General features: G+C 48.9%; 1 protein-coding gene across 10 annotated transcripts in view; it reads left to right on the top strand.

Annotated features, from left to right (window-relative positions):
* The window catches only part of Cacna1c (calcium voltage-gated channel subunit alpha1 C), a 665,087-nt gene that overhangs the window by 159,964 nt on the left and 489,335 nt on the right, over window positions 1–15,788 (top strand). For all 10 annotated transcript variants that reach the window (XM_041642573.1, XM_041642544.1, XM_041642566.1 and 7 more), the window contains exon 3: window positions 2,124–2,229. In XM_041642573.1, the coding sequence (XP_041498507.1) occupies window positions 2,124–2,229 (106 nt within the window). The remainder of the gene's footprint in view (window positions 1–2,123; window positions 2,230–15,788) is intronic.

Raw genomic sequence — 15,788 nt, 5'->3', positions numbered from 1 at the left:
AGGAAGAGGGGCATGCAGTAGAGGGCCAGGAGTGCTAGCTTTCTGAAATACCCTCAGGGCCACCTCGTACAGACAGACCAGCACAAAGTAGTTTCAGAGCTGACTCAGAAGCCTACTCTTTGGGATGGGTCTGGGTCTCTAACTTGATGACTTCAGACACAACACAACCTCTGTAAGCTTTAGTTCTTTCCATTAGCAGTCGAGATTACTGTCTCTTTCCAGGTGTTTGGCAGTGGGACAGGGAGTTGGGGGTGGGGAGGCAATCACCACAAAGCCTCTGTAGGAGTGCTAGATCCTGTCCTTGCTGTCACCTCCCTAACACTAGCTCCTGTCTCCATTGCTCTTGGATCCTGGCCACCTCAGGACAGCAGGTCATAATAGTATGAACCTATTGCTTTGACTGGGCCCTGAGCCTGGCTTTGCTCCTTGCCTTCTGGAGATCTTGGACAGATGTGATGGTGGCCATGTTTGTAAAGGGGAGATTAGTTAGGCCCTGCTCACAGGTCATCTGGTGATACCAAGACACATGAGGGCAGTGGCTCATCTTAAGAAGCATCCTCAGCTCTGCACTGGGGCTGCTGGGGATTCATCAGGAAAGCAGCCGTTCAGATTCCCTCTGAGTGTAGACCTCTTGTCCTAGCCTAGCGGGCCTGTGACTCTAAGCATAAATGCTATGGCATGAGGTGACACTGGACATGGGGGCAGGAGATGGTTTGGAACAAGTAGTCTCTAGGGCATCTTCCTGCTTCAGAGTTTGCTACTTCTGTGAGAGTTTAGTTGGTCCCTTTTCCCTACAGTTTTCACCCATTCCTTTCCTCTCATTAGGTTCAGTGCTGGTTAGTTTTTTGTCAACGTGGCACAAGCCCAGGTCAGGTGGGGAAAGGGAACCTCAGTTAAGAAAATGTTTCCCTCGGATTGGCCTGTAGGCAAGTCTAACATTGTCCTGATTAGTGATTGATACAGGAGGGCGCAGCTCACTGTGGGCAGTGCCACTCCTGGACAGGTGGTCCTAGGTTGTATAAGAAAGCTGGCTGAGCAAGCCAGTAAGCAGCACCCTCTGTGTTCTCTGCTTCTGCTCCTGCCTCTGGGTCCTTGGTTTGAGTTCCTGCCCTGGCTTCCCTTTGCGATGGACTACAAGCTATAAGCTGCAGTGAACCCTTTCCTCCCCAGGTTGTTTTTGGTCACAGGGTTTTATCGTTGCAATAGGAAGCTAGTTAGAAGAGGCTCTGTGAAAGTGGCTGGGAACTTAGTTGTGGGAACCCAGATTGGGACTTTCTGTGAAGCCTCCCTTTCTTGCTTTCAGCGGTGGGTGTGGTATGATCTCTGCAGAAGTGTGCTGTTACATTAACCTACCGCTCACTGTGTCCTGCCCTGATGTTTCCATGGTGAGAGAACATCAGAGTATGCTGTTACTGGTGAGTGGACCCTGGGATGATGCTCTATAGCCCAGGCCATCACTACTCGTGGTAAGAAGACCCCTTGGTGGGGCCTCGTACACTAAAGACAGGGCCTCCGCAAAGCTAGTATGCCCCATTCCTCTACAGAGCCCTACCTCTGACCCCACAGAGCAGATTCTGCCTGGCTTTGTGGAGTCCTAAACCCTAGGGAGGTAGAATACTCTCAACTTTGCTTCCAAATACTGAAAAACAAAATCTGTAGATTTCCATGAGGGGTCGCTTTGTGTAAACCCCCACTCACTACTCTCCCTGCAGTGTATGTATGGGTCCACTGGTGACAGGCATGAGCCATGAACTGTCATGGAAATGGGGTTTTGGGGGGGAATTCTTCCTGGGGCAGACAGAGCTCTTTACCCCAAGCTCACATGAGGAAAATGAAATCAAATGTAATCTAAATAAATAAAAGGGGGAAGAAGTATTTAGAGATCTGTGTTTACTCTGGCACGCGACTGGCCTCCACTGCTCTTGACATATTAGGAAAAAATTTTGGCGGGGGTCCACTAGAAGCACTTAAAAGGCATATGTTTCTCTTCAGAATACAAGGGGCTTGGAATGCATTGTTTAAACAGAATTCTTACGAATCTTTGATTCATTAAAAAATATATAAATGTATGTTTGTTTCACTTGTGTTAACAGCGGCATTGATTTCCTTAACTCCTTTCTCAGACCATTTGAAATCATTATTTTACTGACTATTTTTGCCAATTGTGTGGCCTTAGCGATCTATATCCCCTTTCCAGAAGATGACTCCAACGCCACCAACTCTAACCTGGTAAGTCTGGAGCGTCTGCGTTTCTTACTACTTGTGGCAACTGAGCGTATGCCACATGGGTTCTGGGTGCGAGGTCGGAGAGAAGTGAGATGTGTGTTTGACAGGTGCCAGGGCTTGGCACAGCTCAGATCTTCGGGGCATTTTGTTTTTTATTCTGATCAGTACCTGCCTTACCACGGTCTACTTCCTGATTGGAAGACTGTTCCAATCAGGCGGCGATGAGCCGTGCGGGCCTAGGGGCGCGAGAGTGGTCGCTGTTGGGTGACGCAAATGCTCGGCCTTGAGTGCAGATGTTGGAGTGAGCGTTCTTGGATCAGCAGTTGTATTTTGAGTGCCGCTGTTCCATTGTGAGGCTTTGCTTGCGTGATCATAGCATCCTGCATGATTACATGCTAAATAATTTCTAGGAAGCTTTTAGCAAAGTTTTCTTTTGCGGCCAAGAGGTATCATTGAGTTAAAATGGCTTTATTTTTATTTCTTTTTAAATTTTTTTGGGAAAGGCGGCTTTCCATTTGGATTGCACAGAGGCCAACACTGGCAATTTGGGGTTAGAATTTGTCCATGGAAAAAGTGGAGAGTGTGTTTACTTTTGGCTGAGTGTGAAGTCATTGCAAATGCAAAGGTCTTTGCTGGTCTGGGCATGTGAGGCAAGCTCTGGAATGCACTTGGCAGAGCTGGGGCTGCCTGGAGAGCTCCAGCAAAAGCCTGCAAAGGACTCTCGACTTTCTCCTACTTGCGCCGAGACATTGGTAGTTTCCATGTGATTTTCCCGAAGCATGTTTGATCACCGAGCCCACTGTCTTGTCTGTCACTGGTGCCTTCTAGTTCGATGAGATTGGACTTGCTTGGGGTCTTTTTAGGAGAAACAGGAATGTTAGGGTATTTTCCTTCCTGTAGTTGTGGCTCCTGATGTTGTCAAAGGGGGGTTCCCATTTCTTGCGAATCTTCTGCATTTCCAGAGATTAAATCTCTCAACTTGTGGGTCTCGACCTCTTTGAGGGTCACGTGTAAGATATCCTGCATATCAGATATTTACGTTATGATTCATAACAGCAACTTTATAGTTATGAAATAACAATGAAATAATTTTTGGTTGGGAGGAACTGTGCTAAAGGGTCACAGCACTCGGAAGGTTGAGAACCTCTGGATTAGATGCACTTTTTAGAATTCGCTCCAATTTCCTCAGCTTTTGCTATTAGCGACAGACCTGTACTAGGGAAGGTGTTATGTCATGTGTATGGGCTGGGGTTCTTCTGTGTCTCATGGCTAGGATGGGGGCCATGTACTGGGGATAGCTTCCCAAGGTCCCCGAGATAGGCATCAAATACTGAATGATCGTGTGGCTAGAGTCAGTAGGCAGGACGTGTTCTCTGTAGTCCATGCAGCCCTGTAGGTATGACCTTGTTTCTTAACACAAAGAAACCTTTTCCATGTCAAGATTGTATGAGCTAAAGTGCCATCCCAAAGCAGGATCATTTCCCATTGGTTCTGTCTCTTTGAAGTGTTTGCTTCTCTCCTCTGCTGCCCTTCCTTTGAGCTCTTGTCCCGTCATTTAACCTGAGGGAGCTTCCGAAGCAGCTCTGGTTGGAACTAATTCATATCTGTTCTCAGACCAATGTATCCGTGGCTGGCTAAAACCCACAGCCTCTCTCTGTGAGATGGCGGCCTGGTAGGTGATAAGGAGCCAGCGTTGAACTTGCTCTTGGGGTGGCTAGACTCAGGAGACGATGGAGGGGTGGCAGTTTGCTTCCAACCACAACAGAGTGATGAAATGTTTTAAAACTAGAACTTACCAAAAAAAAAAAAAAAGAAAAGAAAGGAAAAAAAAAAGAAAAGAAAACCAAGTTGGATAGTCAACGTTGGGTAGATTTTATGGCAAGTTAATGATTCTTTGATGTATCTGTGGCTCTCATCCCCATTCTCTGCCCTGGAGATGAGGACATGTAACCAACTGGTTGGTGGGGGAGGCGGGAACCAAGGATGAATTTGAAAACCCTATAGACCAAACAACCAAGCCCCGCCCCACTTGTGGGCGGAAGTACTCTGCTGTGGAGATACCCTGGGAGTGCTGTGGCCTGGAGACTGCTCCTCCTTCTCTAAGGCATCCCTCCTTGACAAAGTCTTCACACCTCCTTTTCCCTCAGCAGTTTTGACTTGTCTTCCTCCATAAACAGGAACTTTGCCAGCAATTGATCCTGTGCCTCTCATTTTCTTTCCCTCTCTCTCCTTGATCTCATCTCTCTTCCCTAGCACAGCAGGAAAGCGTTTCCCTAAGTTCACCCCAGCATCTCAGTCAGCGCAGCCTTCTTGCCGCCTGATTCTGGTCACTGTGACGACAAGCCTAGCCATCAACGAGTCCCTGTCGGGTACTTTATAACTTCCTCTTGGCCTACAAGGCCCCACCACGGGATTTCACTTTCCTTTTCTGGCTCGCCTCCCTTTACTACCTCCATAAGCAGTGGTGCTCGCAGAGTCTAACACGGGCCTTCTGTTCCTGGTGCTCTCTGTCCTGCGGACCCTCCTCTCCCTCTTCACCTTCTTCCCTCATCTCCCCCCTCATCATGAGCTGGAGGTATCTCCATTCACATGTTCCACAGATCCTCACTAGGCCAGTCCCTCAGGCCCCTTCTGTGGGACCCTCCTGAAGTCCTTCTAGCTTATAACACAGTGCATACATATCAACGTCCCAAGACCACAGCATGCATGTGGTCATAAAAGTTTGTTTCCTAATCGCACCCCGCCCCCATCTCTGGACCTACCGTCACTGTCAGCCTAAACTTGCAACACTCATTTCCTCTTCACAAACACTGAGGCACAATCTCAGCATCTCACTCACCCTGCAAGACTCTCTCCTAGTCTCAGAGACTGAGATGCTGGGGTGAACTTAGGCTCTAAGGAGAAGAGACCCTTGGTCTGAGTGTGGCTTCATCTGTCTTGACCCAGCGGGTGTGTCACAGCTGCTCACGGAGGCTCTCTCTGGCCGAAACAGTCCTCTGACAAAAGTATTCACTGCCCTTGGAAAGAAGCTTGAGAATCCCCCCCAACAGGTTACTAGTTTGTCTTAGTAGAGAATTGCCATTTCAGAGTGCCGCCTTGAGCCCCAGCAGGGGAGAGACCAAACTGTGTCTGAAGCCAGGGTTCTCAAACTCTCTGACTTGAGAATTGTACGGCACCTGGGGACGTACATCTATGTTCCCAGACCTGCCCTGATTCTGAGTCTGGAGTGGGGTCCGTGTAGTCTGTATTTTTCAGTTTTTTTTATGCTTCTGAAGCGTGGGGGGGGGTATGCCTTGCTCTTTGTGAAAAGTGATCTAGAATGTTCTCTATTGTGTGAGTGACTCCACCCTCAGCTCCCTACACAGTTGGTCTCTGTCTACCCACAGCTCTCTCGAGGATCCAAACAGTAAGATGACACATGTCAACTGCTGGGAGGTCTCCCACTCTGCTTGGAGCAAGAGCAGTTTATTTAGCAAGGCATGCTCGCCCCAGTACAGAGCCTGTAAACTCACATGTGTGCCTGCTCCTAGTCTCGGTTTCTCTTACAGCTCTCCCAGCTCCCATTCATCCCCATTTCTAACACTTGGCTTACTTTTGTTAACAGATTACAAATAGTCCAGAGTAAAGCCATAGTTTTATTTTTAAGGTAGCTCCTTTGTCTAAGTGAGTTTATGTGGTGTATGCCGCATCTAGCACACATTTCCGCGGCCACATCGTCTTGGTTACCTTTTTTTCTTAGTACTAGTGAGTGAGTGAGGCTGAACTGGCCAGTGGCATGACATTTCCGTTGTTCCTAATCGCTGTCCTGTTGTTGACCATGCCACCCATGGTGAAGTACATCATTTATAGCACAGTCACTGTGAGCCCCACCTGCCGACAGCTGTTACTCTGTAGGTAAATTCTGCCGTGCCTGGCGAACAGCCTCTGCCAGCCAAGGGAACCTATTGTGTGTGCCGAATGCCCGGCTCTCTGTAAACCCTGAAGTTCACAAAGACTTGGCTGGAGTTGACTGTTAAGAGGACATGCTGGCATTTGATGTTTTGTGGAGAACATGTACCATGTGCTTTCTAAGCAAGAGGCAGACCTGAGTGCCATTAGAGAGGAAGGCAGAGTAAGAAGGAGAATTACGAGAGCCCGGCCTTTTCCTCTTCAGAGTTTGGAGGGACGAGCTTGGGACATGACAGTCCCATGCACTGTTGTAAAATCAGGGCAATTCACTGCACTCTCACCTGCTGTGAACGTTAAATGAGGTGGTTGTGAGAGGCGTGGGGCCATGCCCTGGTGTACTGGGCCAGCAGACACTTCCGTCCGTTAGAACTAAAGACTGCTACCCAGATGTCTGGGAGCATGCTAGGATCTGCAAGCCTCAGGGTGACCTCAGCCTCAGAAGGCGAATGCAGGAGGATGGCTGTGTGGCTGGGCTTTAACCTGGATAAGCTGATGCATAAGGAGGGAGCCTGGAAGGGACAATTCTGTGACCCCTCCCCCACTGCCTGCCCTGCCACCAGTCAGTAAGCTCAGGGACTCAGTGTGTCCCCATTCTTGGACATTACTAGGTTGAAGCCTGGCCTGCATTTTTGACTGCTCCAAGTTCTGAGATGTGATGCCTGCTGTCCAGGCCCGAGGAATGACTAACAATGCCTGTGTGCGTTTCCCTACACTCCTCTCAGTGATCTGCAGTTCATTCCGTAGTCAGTTTAGCCTGGGAGTGAGCTGTCTTTCTCTGGGTGGGTACAGCGACAACAATGGCATGACAAGCAGGTTTTCCTGCTGCCATCTGTGCGTCGTCCTAATTGAGCAGACGTACTGTGTCAGTCTACGAGGGCTGTAACGTACACACTGCGTAACCGCAGTCATGAGCCACAGCACCCCTGTTTGCTTCTGTAAACCTCCTCCTTCGCATAGAGAGGCGGCACGAGGCTGCAGAAGGCAGCCTGTTTTTAAGTGAGAGGAAAAAGCGTAGACCGGCACACACGAAAAGACAAAGACTTTGACAGAGCAAGGCCTCCAGTTAAAAAAGAACCAAACCAACCCCCCCCCAAACGAAACAAAACAACAACAAAACCAAAACAAACCAAAAAACAAAACAGCAGTAAGTGTGTGTGAGCAAAATCAGAATAAGGCGGCGGGGGGGGGGGGGGGGGCTGTGCAGGGCGAGGCCTGCGCTGTGGCCCGCGGTCAGGCGCTTAGCTTCACTTCGGTTGTGTCTTTTTTTTGGCAGAGAGAACGTAACACCTTTATTGCAACTCCTCCAGGTGCTGGAGATTTGCATATACTATTTATAATCCCCCACTGACACGTGGCCATTTTTATTTCTTTGTGTCCTTAAAGTGGGGATTTAGTTCATCTTGTCCGAGACTGGATCTCAGGTGACTGGCCTCTGCCTGGCTCTTGATAAACGATTTTGTCGAGTCAAATGACTGAAGGCCGCCAGGCTTTGTTCTTCCTTCGTGCACGTGGGCAAGGAAATGAAGGCTTATAGAAGTAAGAAGACTTGGCGAACAAGGGGCAGAAAGAGAGTTGCAACGAAAGTCGGAACAAAAGTACAGCATGGGCCCTTCGCACCGGTCTTTGTGGAAAATGTTTCAAAGATGAAGCTGTGACAGTCCTAGCAGATATTTTGAAAAAGCCAACCAAACCAAAACAAGATCAAACTTGTTCCTTTTCAAAAGCAAACTTAATTCATTTGAGGCTAAATGGAGTTAAGCAAATTGTTCTAAGACTTCTCTGAGTCTACTTAAATACTTTTTTTTGGGGGGGGGGCAGTGGGTGTGATGCCGGCCATGGAGCACAGGGTCTTCTGCCTGCTAGACACATGCTCTGTACCTGAGCCCCAGGCCCGACCCTGTCTCCTGATGCCTGCTAGACACATGCTCTGTACCTGAGCCGCAGTCCCGACCCTGTCTCCTGATGCCTGCTGGACACATGCTCTGTACCTGAGCCCCAGGCCCGACCCTGTCTCCTGATGCCTGCTAGACACATGCTCTGTACCTGAGCCGCAGTCCCGACCCTGTCTCCTGATGCCTGCTAGACACATGCTCTGTACCTGAGCCCCAGGCCCGACCCAGTCTCCTGATGCCTGCTAGACACATGCTCTACGTGAGCTCCAGTCCCGACTTCGTCTCCTGATGCCTGCCTACCTGAGCCCTAGTGCCGACCCCCTCTCCTAGCTTTAACACAATAACGACAAACACAGCTGACAAATCTGTGTCATCAGAAATTTTGTGGTGCTCCATGATGGGTGCCACTTGTTACTGGGGACACTGGGATCCCTTCTTAAGGTTTTTCATCTTCTCAATTAAAGAATTTGAGGACGACTCAGAAGGAAGATTGGAGACAATTTTATTAGTGTTTAAAAGGAAACCACAGGCTAGGAAAGCTGTCAATTTTGGCAGCTGTCCAGAGGAGAAGGGAAAAGAGCCACGGGTTTCACATGGAGGTTCAGCAAGAAGCCCCATGGCAAAGGGGGTCAGCCTTAGAGCAAGAGTGAAAAGGGCCAGAGTCTAGAGAAAGCGACCTTAGACTCTCAGAGCCCCTGAGACAGTGGGAGGCACAGACCTACCAGAGCTCCAGACTTCCCAGGAACTGTGCAGAAAGCAAGATCCTGGGAAGGAAAAGCAGGCTATCTCACCAAGACAATACTTACTCCTCCACCTCTTAAGAGGAAGCCACTTTCCTGGGTGTGGGGTGAGGTACTTCTTAGCCAGGTCATTGACTAGTCAAACTTGATGAACCTTGTGTTTTGTGTAGCTTGGAAAGTTGGGTTTCTGTTCAGGCCAGAGGCAGACTCTACTCTCTAGCCTAGGAAGAGACAGCTTTCCCTGAGTGGCTCTGGCGATATTTGTATGTGCAGTTGCTGTCCTGTGTACCTTCAGACACAAATGTGCTTAGATGTTGTGGGCTGGATATGAGTACTGCTCTGCTTTATTGACGTGGCCACCAAAGCTCAGAGACCATAAACTATTTGCCCATGGAAGATTAGTGTGAAATGATTATGGGATATGTACTACCGGTTTGTGATCTTATCATCCCGGCCACAGGTGTCTGTCTCCCCATATCTTATGGTTGTTCCTCATTTCTGGCCCGACCAGGCAGAGGAGGCACAGGTTCCTCAGAAAACTTCATAGAGGTTTAAACCACAGTGTAGGTGATGAGTTTGGGCTAGGACCTGGTGAGGCAAGGCAGAAACACACACACACACACACACACACACACACACACACACACACCAAAACCAGCAGAGAGCCTTAGGTTTCTGGTTGAGAGCGTGGCAGTTCACATGGGGTGGCAAGGCCCTTGGTAGAGGTGTGGCTGATCAGGGTGCCTAGGTTATTGTTTGACTCGGCGTTTGCACGCTTACTGTTTCCTGGGGAGAAGGCAGTGTCTGCTTTGCATTTGCCCGTGTAACACAGGAGGGGACACTTTGAAGTCTAAATATGATGACCCCTCTTGCTCTGTGTTCACTAATCCCTATTCACTCTAGGGGAAGTCAAGTTGACTCCTCATGTAGTGGAACCTTTTCCCAGGTACTTTGGCACTTACACATATGTGAAGAAAGCCTTCTAGAATATAAAATAGAGACCCCTGGATCCTTAAGAATGATGAACATATTCCATACTCTTTTGGGGATTGCTTCATCACTAGGAAACTGGACTTTGAGACTTGCAGCAATCCTGTGAAGCCATCAGGGGACAGAATGACTTGCAGTGTGCCTTTGCAATGCGCCGTGGTGTGAAAGGTTTGGGGTCCACTGCTCCAGCTCCTGCCATCTTCTCTTCCTTCCTCTCCTGTGGACTCGGGAAGTCATCCATGGTCCTTGCTAGCTGTGTACAAAGTAAAGGCAGATAGGCTTTGATGGCTGGCTTACCTGTGAATGAGCTACGTTAGCTCTGGGGACAGCACTGTGGAGTTTGGCTGTGCGGTGCCTGTCCCCCACTACTCGCTCTGTTCTCGCGACTGTTCCTGTGTGACTGAGGCACTTGGATCTGTGCCTTCTGACAACTTTAATGTCAGCACTCACTGCTGGCAGTGTTTTAGGTACGCGACATGTGTTAACTCATTTAGTCTTTTCAACAACCCCATCAGACTCCGGGTAGAATTACAGTCAGCCCTTCACGTTCTTATTTATGTATTTCACTGACATAACAGGGAGTGTGCATATTTGCCATAGTCACCCTCTTTTTAAATAGGGGAGAGGCGCAGCAAGCTAACTTGTGTGAGGTCACAGCCTGGGAATCAAAACAGTAGTTCTGAGGTCCCGTCCGAGCAGGTGGCTCCTGAGTCTGTACCCTTACCTGCTGTGTGGCGTGACCTCCCTGAGGTGTGGGAGGAAGTGGGTCTCCTGTATCAGGAGTGGAGGTCCTCAGGGTGTTCTGTGTCTCTGAGTATCCTAGGGTCCACTTGTCTACCAGGGGAGGGCATCTGCTGGCTCCTGAGACATTGGCTTGGGTTTGAGACCTGGCTTTCCCATGGACCAGTGACTCATGTTAGCTGAAATCTCCAATCACAGAGGACTCTAGGCATTTTCCTAAATAGAGAAAACATTGTGAATTGGAATAAGAGGTGCACTTCCTGAGACAGGTTTACAGCCAGAAAGAGAACTCGGAAAGCTGCGTGTGAGCTCCAGGTCTCCTGGGATCTGTCAGGTGGTAGCCTCAGGACTGGGAACATCAGGTAGGGGGGGCTATAAGGACATCCAGCTATGGGTACCCATCCTGAAGGCGTCCTTCCCCTACCTATCAAAGTACAATCGAGCTCCTCCGCGGCTCTCTCACACAGTGCGGCTTCGCTGGAGACATCTGACCAGCCAGGTTTTGTGGAAATACCACAGAACTGTATCTAACAGGCTGGGTACCGGACCAAGAGGAAGTTGAACTGGCTGCTGTGGTCGTGGGGTCTGATCCACCTCTACCACTGACTACCGATTAGGCTTTGCCAGTGTCCTGCCGTGGACGTGAGACTTCTTAGTTGTGAAATACAGATAATAACGCAGTGGGCCATGGAGAGTCAAGTGAGAAAATGCATAGGAATTCTGGGAAACAGAAAAAGCCCCACAACTGCGCTTACTGCGGCTATTAAAGCAACATGGATATTCTGTCTCTGGAATGTTTACTCTGTGTTTCTGGCACATTCCTCTGTGAACCTTTCCCCTTAGCCTCAAGATAACTTTGAGATGTAAAAGAGGTAAAAGCCAAGTTCCAAATTTAGTTTCTGACCTTTCTAAGATGGATTGAGAGCGGTGCGGCTGTCACCTGCTTTCTGGAGAGCTGGATGGACCGCTCTGGTTGGGAAAGTGCTTTTGTATGTGCACAGACTGGAGTGACGGCCCCTCACTCCATGGCTGGAGGACTCATTCAGAATGCTTCTCACTTCTGGGTCCAGCTTACCTCTCTGAACTGACCCACTGTGCTGTGTGATAGCTTCTTTTTATCCTGATTCATCTGCACAGACTATTTTCAAATAAAGTTGAGTTCCCAGGCTTGACCATGAGTTCATAAATAGACCTTTCTGAAGGGCACAGTTCAGCGTCTGCTCACAGCAAGAGGGAGTAGGGAATCACATGTGCCCAGCTCCTGGTGCAGTGCCTGGCAGTTGGTAAGAAGCTCAGGAGTGACTGCCCAGCCTTGACTGTGCTGGTGTTGGGACAGTGAGGGCTGTGAGCATGTCTCTCTGCAGCGGTTAGGTCTGGTGGCCCTTATTCATCTAGCGCCACTGTCACTTATCTCTGGACTCCTTCCTTCTCCCTCCACTTGCTGAGTGTCCTTAGACTAGCGTTTGCTTTCTGTTTGTTCAGAAGAGAGTCTGGTAAGGTGTTCTTAGATATTCCAGACATCTCTGCCTCCCTTCCTGATGAGTAAGCCTGCTGACATCCTAGTGCACCCGTGTACATGCTGGTTCAGATACTTACTGGATGGCAGCTGTGTTCTGGGAGTGTGCTGGAAATACAAAGCTGCACAAAGGCTGGCCAGCACCACAGGGATGTCCCTCATTTCCTCTGCTCTCTACCCTAGTGGCAGTCTTGGTTCCTGTGCTTCTGATGGATGAGATTTCAGAAGCAACACAGTAGCGGAGTAAGCAGTCAAGAGCAATGATTAGCGTGAACAACAACCTGCTTTTTAGGTAGAGTGGGCTGGCTTGCGCAGCTTCAACCCTTTTGCTAGCATGGTGCTTTTCTCTCTCTCCCGATGAGCCTGTCCCTGGTGCCTCTCTCAGCGTAGGCACTTCTAGGAAGAGAACTTTTTTTTTTCTGGGAAGCCCATTTTACACGGAATTCTGTCTAAGTAAATATATAAAGATGCAGGAATGTGTATGGGACTTAAGCTCTTAACACTGAAATGCTTACTCGGGGAAAGGGCAGTGGCCCTCTGTGTATTCCCCTAGCTGTTATGGACCACTGTCAGTGATTGCATCCTGTTGTTGAGGCCCTGAGCTGGCCCATCTGGAGTTGGCTACCGCTGCTGTCTTTCCACCCTGACCATCAGCCAGGAGCCACCATTATGTCTATATCCTGTTTTAAGATCTGAGCAGGCCCACCTATGATTCTGGTCTCCTTAATTGGGAGGCCTGCTGGGTAGTCCTTCTGAAAGCTCACCTCCCGCCTAACACAAGGTTCTGTCCTTGGGGATCCTGTGTTCAGGCTCCGTACAGAGTCAGTGACATTGCCCGAAACTCAGTAGGCAGAGTAGTAAACGAGAGAGACTCAGGCAGGGCGTCATAAATGCCACAGGGAAGAAGGTAAAAGAGGCCGAGAGAGAGTGAGCGGCATTGACAGTGGGTTGGTTAACACGGAAGGGCTCTCTGAGGAGGTGGCTGCTGAACAGCAACAGAGTCACAGGGATGAGATGGGGCCAAGTGCGCAACATCCGTGAGAATCCTGCATGTCGAGCACATCAGGGCAACGGGTTGTTGTGGAGAGGAACTCAGGGTATCTGTGGTACCTGGAGTCAGGTGAAGGAGGAGATGCATGCACTCGGATAGAGGTACCGTGGACTCAATGAGGAGCCTGGGGTTTGTCCCAAGAGTGGGGTTGATGGTTAGTTAGCTGCTACCAGCCTTCAAAAGAACAGTGTCCTGCCTGACTGGATTAGAAGGAGTAGCTTTGAAAACTGAGTGACCACAGGACTCTTAGCTTTCCAAGAGAGCACTTGTGTGCCTGCCACCAGGCCCAAGTCTATCTCTGAGAGTGCCCTGGAAGGTACAAGCTGCCCTTTCTAGAAGGGAAGGAAGTCTTAGAAAATGTGCCCCAATGGAGAGGGACTTGGGGTAGGTTCTTGGACGAGATTTCCCACTTTATACACTGGATTTTGGTAACCTAGACCTCATTTGCCTGATTAGCAAGGGGGCTCCAGGTTTCTGCGTGTCTGGAAGCGCTTGGTCGTCATACAACCGGCCTGGGGTGAGGACATTCTTACCCACACTCATTCTCTGCCATTTTTAATTGTGTAAATGAAAACCAGGTGTTTAAACGTGTGGAACGCTTTAGATGTGACATCTCGTATGTCTGTGGTCACAGCATACCTTTTATTTCAGGTTTATTCATTTTTAACCTTACTTGCTTTTCATCGTTCATTAGCCGATTGTCACATAACCGGGCATCTGTTACATTCTAGGCCCTGGGGAAGGGACATCCAGTTACAAAAGATAGTATCTGCGAGCCTGTGTAGTTCCCAGTTTTCTGAGAACAACGGGAGACTCACCCGCTGACTGTGGAGGTCAGGTATCACCAGGCTGGTGGTTTGGGGAGAAGTGTGCATTTTCCTGGCATTTCTCTTCCTTGTCTCAATTTGCCTAATGATCATTTCTTGCTAATGGCGCTTTGAGGAGTCTGGAGAGGCCCCAAATTGCAGAGGGAAGTGCTAACAGGAACAGAAGTGCTGACCTGGCTGTGTGCCCCAGGGCAGGTCTCTTAACCTTCTGAGCCTCAGTTTCCATCTGTTACTTAGGGCTAATTGCACCTACTTAACTACCGACTTTTGTGAGAAGCATTATCTCATTAGAGATAATGTTCTTAAAAGTGCTTTGGAATTTTGTGTAGTATCTTCAAATGGTAAGCATTGTTATTTTTATTATTGAGTGCTACTAATTCAGCACCAGAGGTGGTGAAGAAAGAAAAGGCCTTTGTTCTTACCATTGCTCCTTCCCCGCTGGGTACTGGGATGTGTGTGGATGGAAGGGCCAGGCAGGGAAAGGCCATGAATAAGCCACGGAAGAATTCATGGTCAGATAGGGAGACAAGCATTGCAGAGGGAGGACGAATAGGTCGCCTACAGGCTGTGGATCTTTCATGTTCCAACATTCTCTAACTATAGTCAGGAAAGGCTTTCTTGGGAAAGAAACATGAACTTAGCTGTCACTAACCAGAAAATAAGAATCATCTTGAGACTATCATGAATCAAATGAATATTTATTGGGTAGCAGGCAGTGTGCAGTGGGAGCCATATAAATACATTTTGGTTGGGGACTCAAGTACTTCCTAAGAGAAGATAAGTATGGGTGCCATATTTCTTCTTGGAGAAAGAATGTGGAAGTGCTAGGTCTTATGAGAGGCAGAAGAGGTACCTTGTTTAGGCCTGAGATTCCATGGTAATCCCAGAAGACAGGATGTTCCACCAGAGAACCTTCTAGGCCATTGCTGGTAGTTTCCCTTTATTCACAGCCTATTCCTAGTAGGGTTGGAACATCTGCACCTGTATTCAGTCCTTCCTGTCCTCGTGCTCAGCGGAAGGATCAGACGAACTTTGCACCTCCCCACTGTTCCCTTTGCTTTGTTTAAGGAGTTTGTAGGACCTGGCTGTGAATTTTAGAGGTCCTGACTCATTCAGGGTACTTGTCAAGCCAAGACCAAATGTGGGGGATGAGGTGTAAGGAGGAGACTGGAAAGGGGGAGGGTGGAGAACCTGTATACATCCAGAGATGGTTTAGGAAAAGGAGCGCCACACTTCCTGGGATCTCTGGGGCCTTCCCTTTATCACAGGTTGGTTCTCTGCTGAAGTCACAGCTCTGTTCCGGATCTGTCTCTGTTCCCCACCCTAGATCTGTAAAGTACAAGGCTTTCAGGCTGAGGACATCAGTGTGAAATGACAACATGTAGCACGGCTTCGTGACAGTTCCTGGAGTGCCATGACCTGCTTGTTTAATGTTTTAGAGACTTCAAAAGGATCCAGCTAACTTCCAGGAAGCCAGACTGACCAGAGAGGAGGAGGTAGAGACAGTGCACTCCCAGGAGAGGGAAGCAGATGTAAATCCTGCCCTTGAGCCAGGCCCCAGTGCCCCCTAGCCAGTGTGCTTTTGTGTGACCCTAATACAATGGAAGGATCATTGACAATGGCTTTAGGCAACACCATACTAATTCCAGCAAAGCAGACTCTTCTCTATTGGTATGGGGTATCACCAAAATGCTCTTCTACTAAATACTTCCCAAGGGCTTGTCATACCGTTGTATGGCATTCTGTCTATTTTTCTAGATAGAGATAACCCCAGAGAAATGGGGATGGGAAGGAACAGAAGAAGCATGTATCTCCTAACAACAATGTGCAAAAGGAAACCAGTAAGGAGGCCACTTC

Source organism: Microtus oregoni, unplaced genomic scaffold, assembly GCF_018167655.1.
Source record: "Microtus oregoni isolate MIOR12 unplaced genomic scaffold, Mior012 000002F_ref0000024, whole genome shotgun sequence".
Classification (NCBI taxonomy): domain Eukaryota; kingdom Metazoa; phylum Chordata; class Mammalia; order Rodentia; family Cricetidae; genus Microtus; species Microtus oregoni.
Note: the sequence above shows the minus strand (reverse complement) of the source record. Positions and strands in the feature narration are given on the sequence as shown.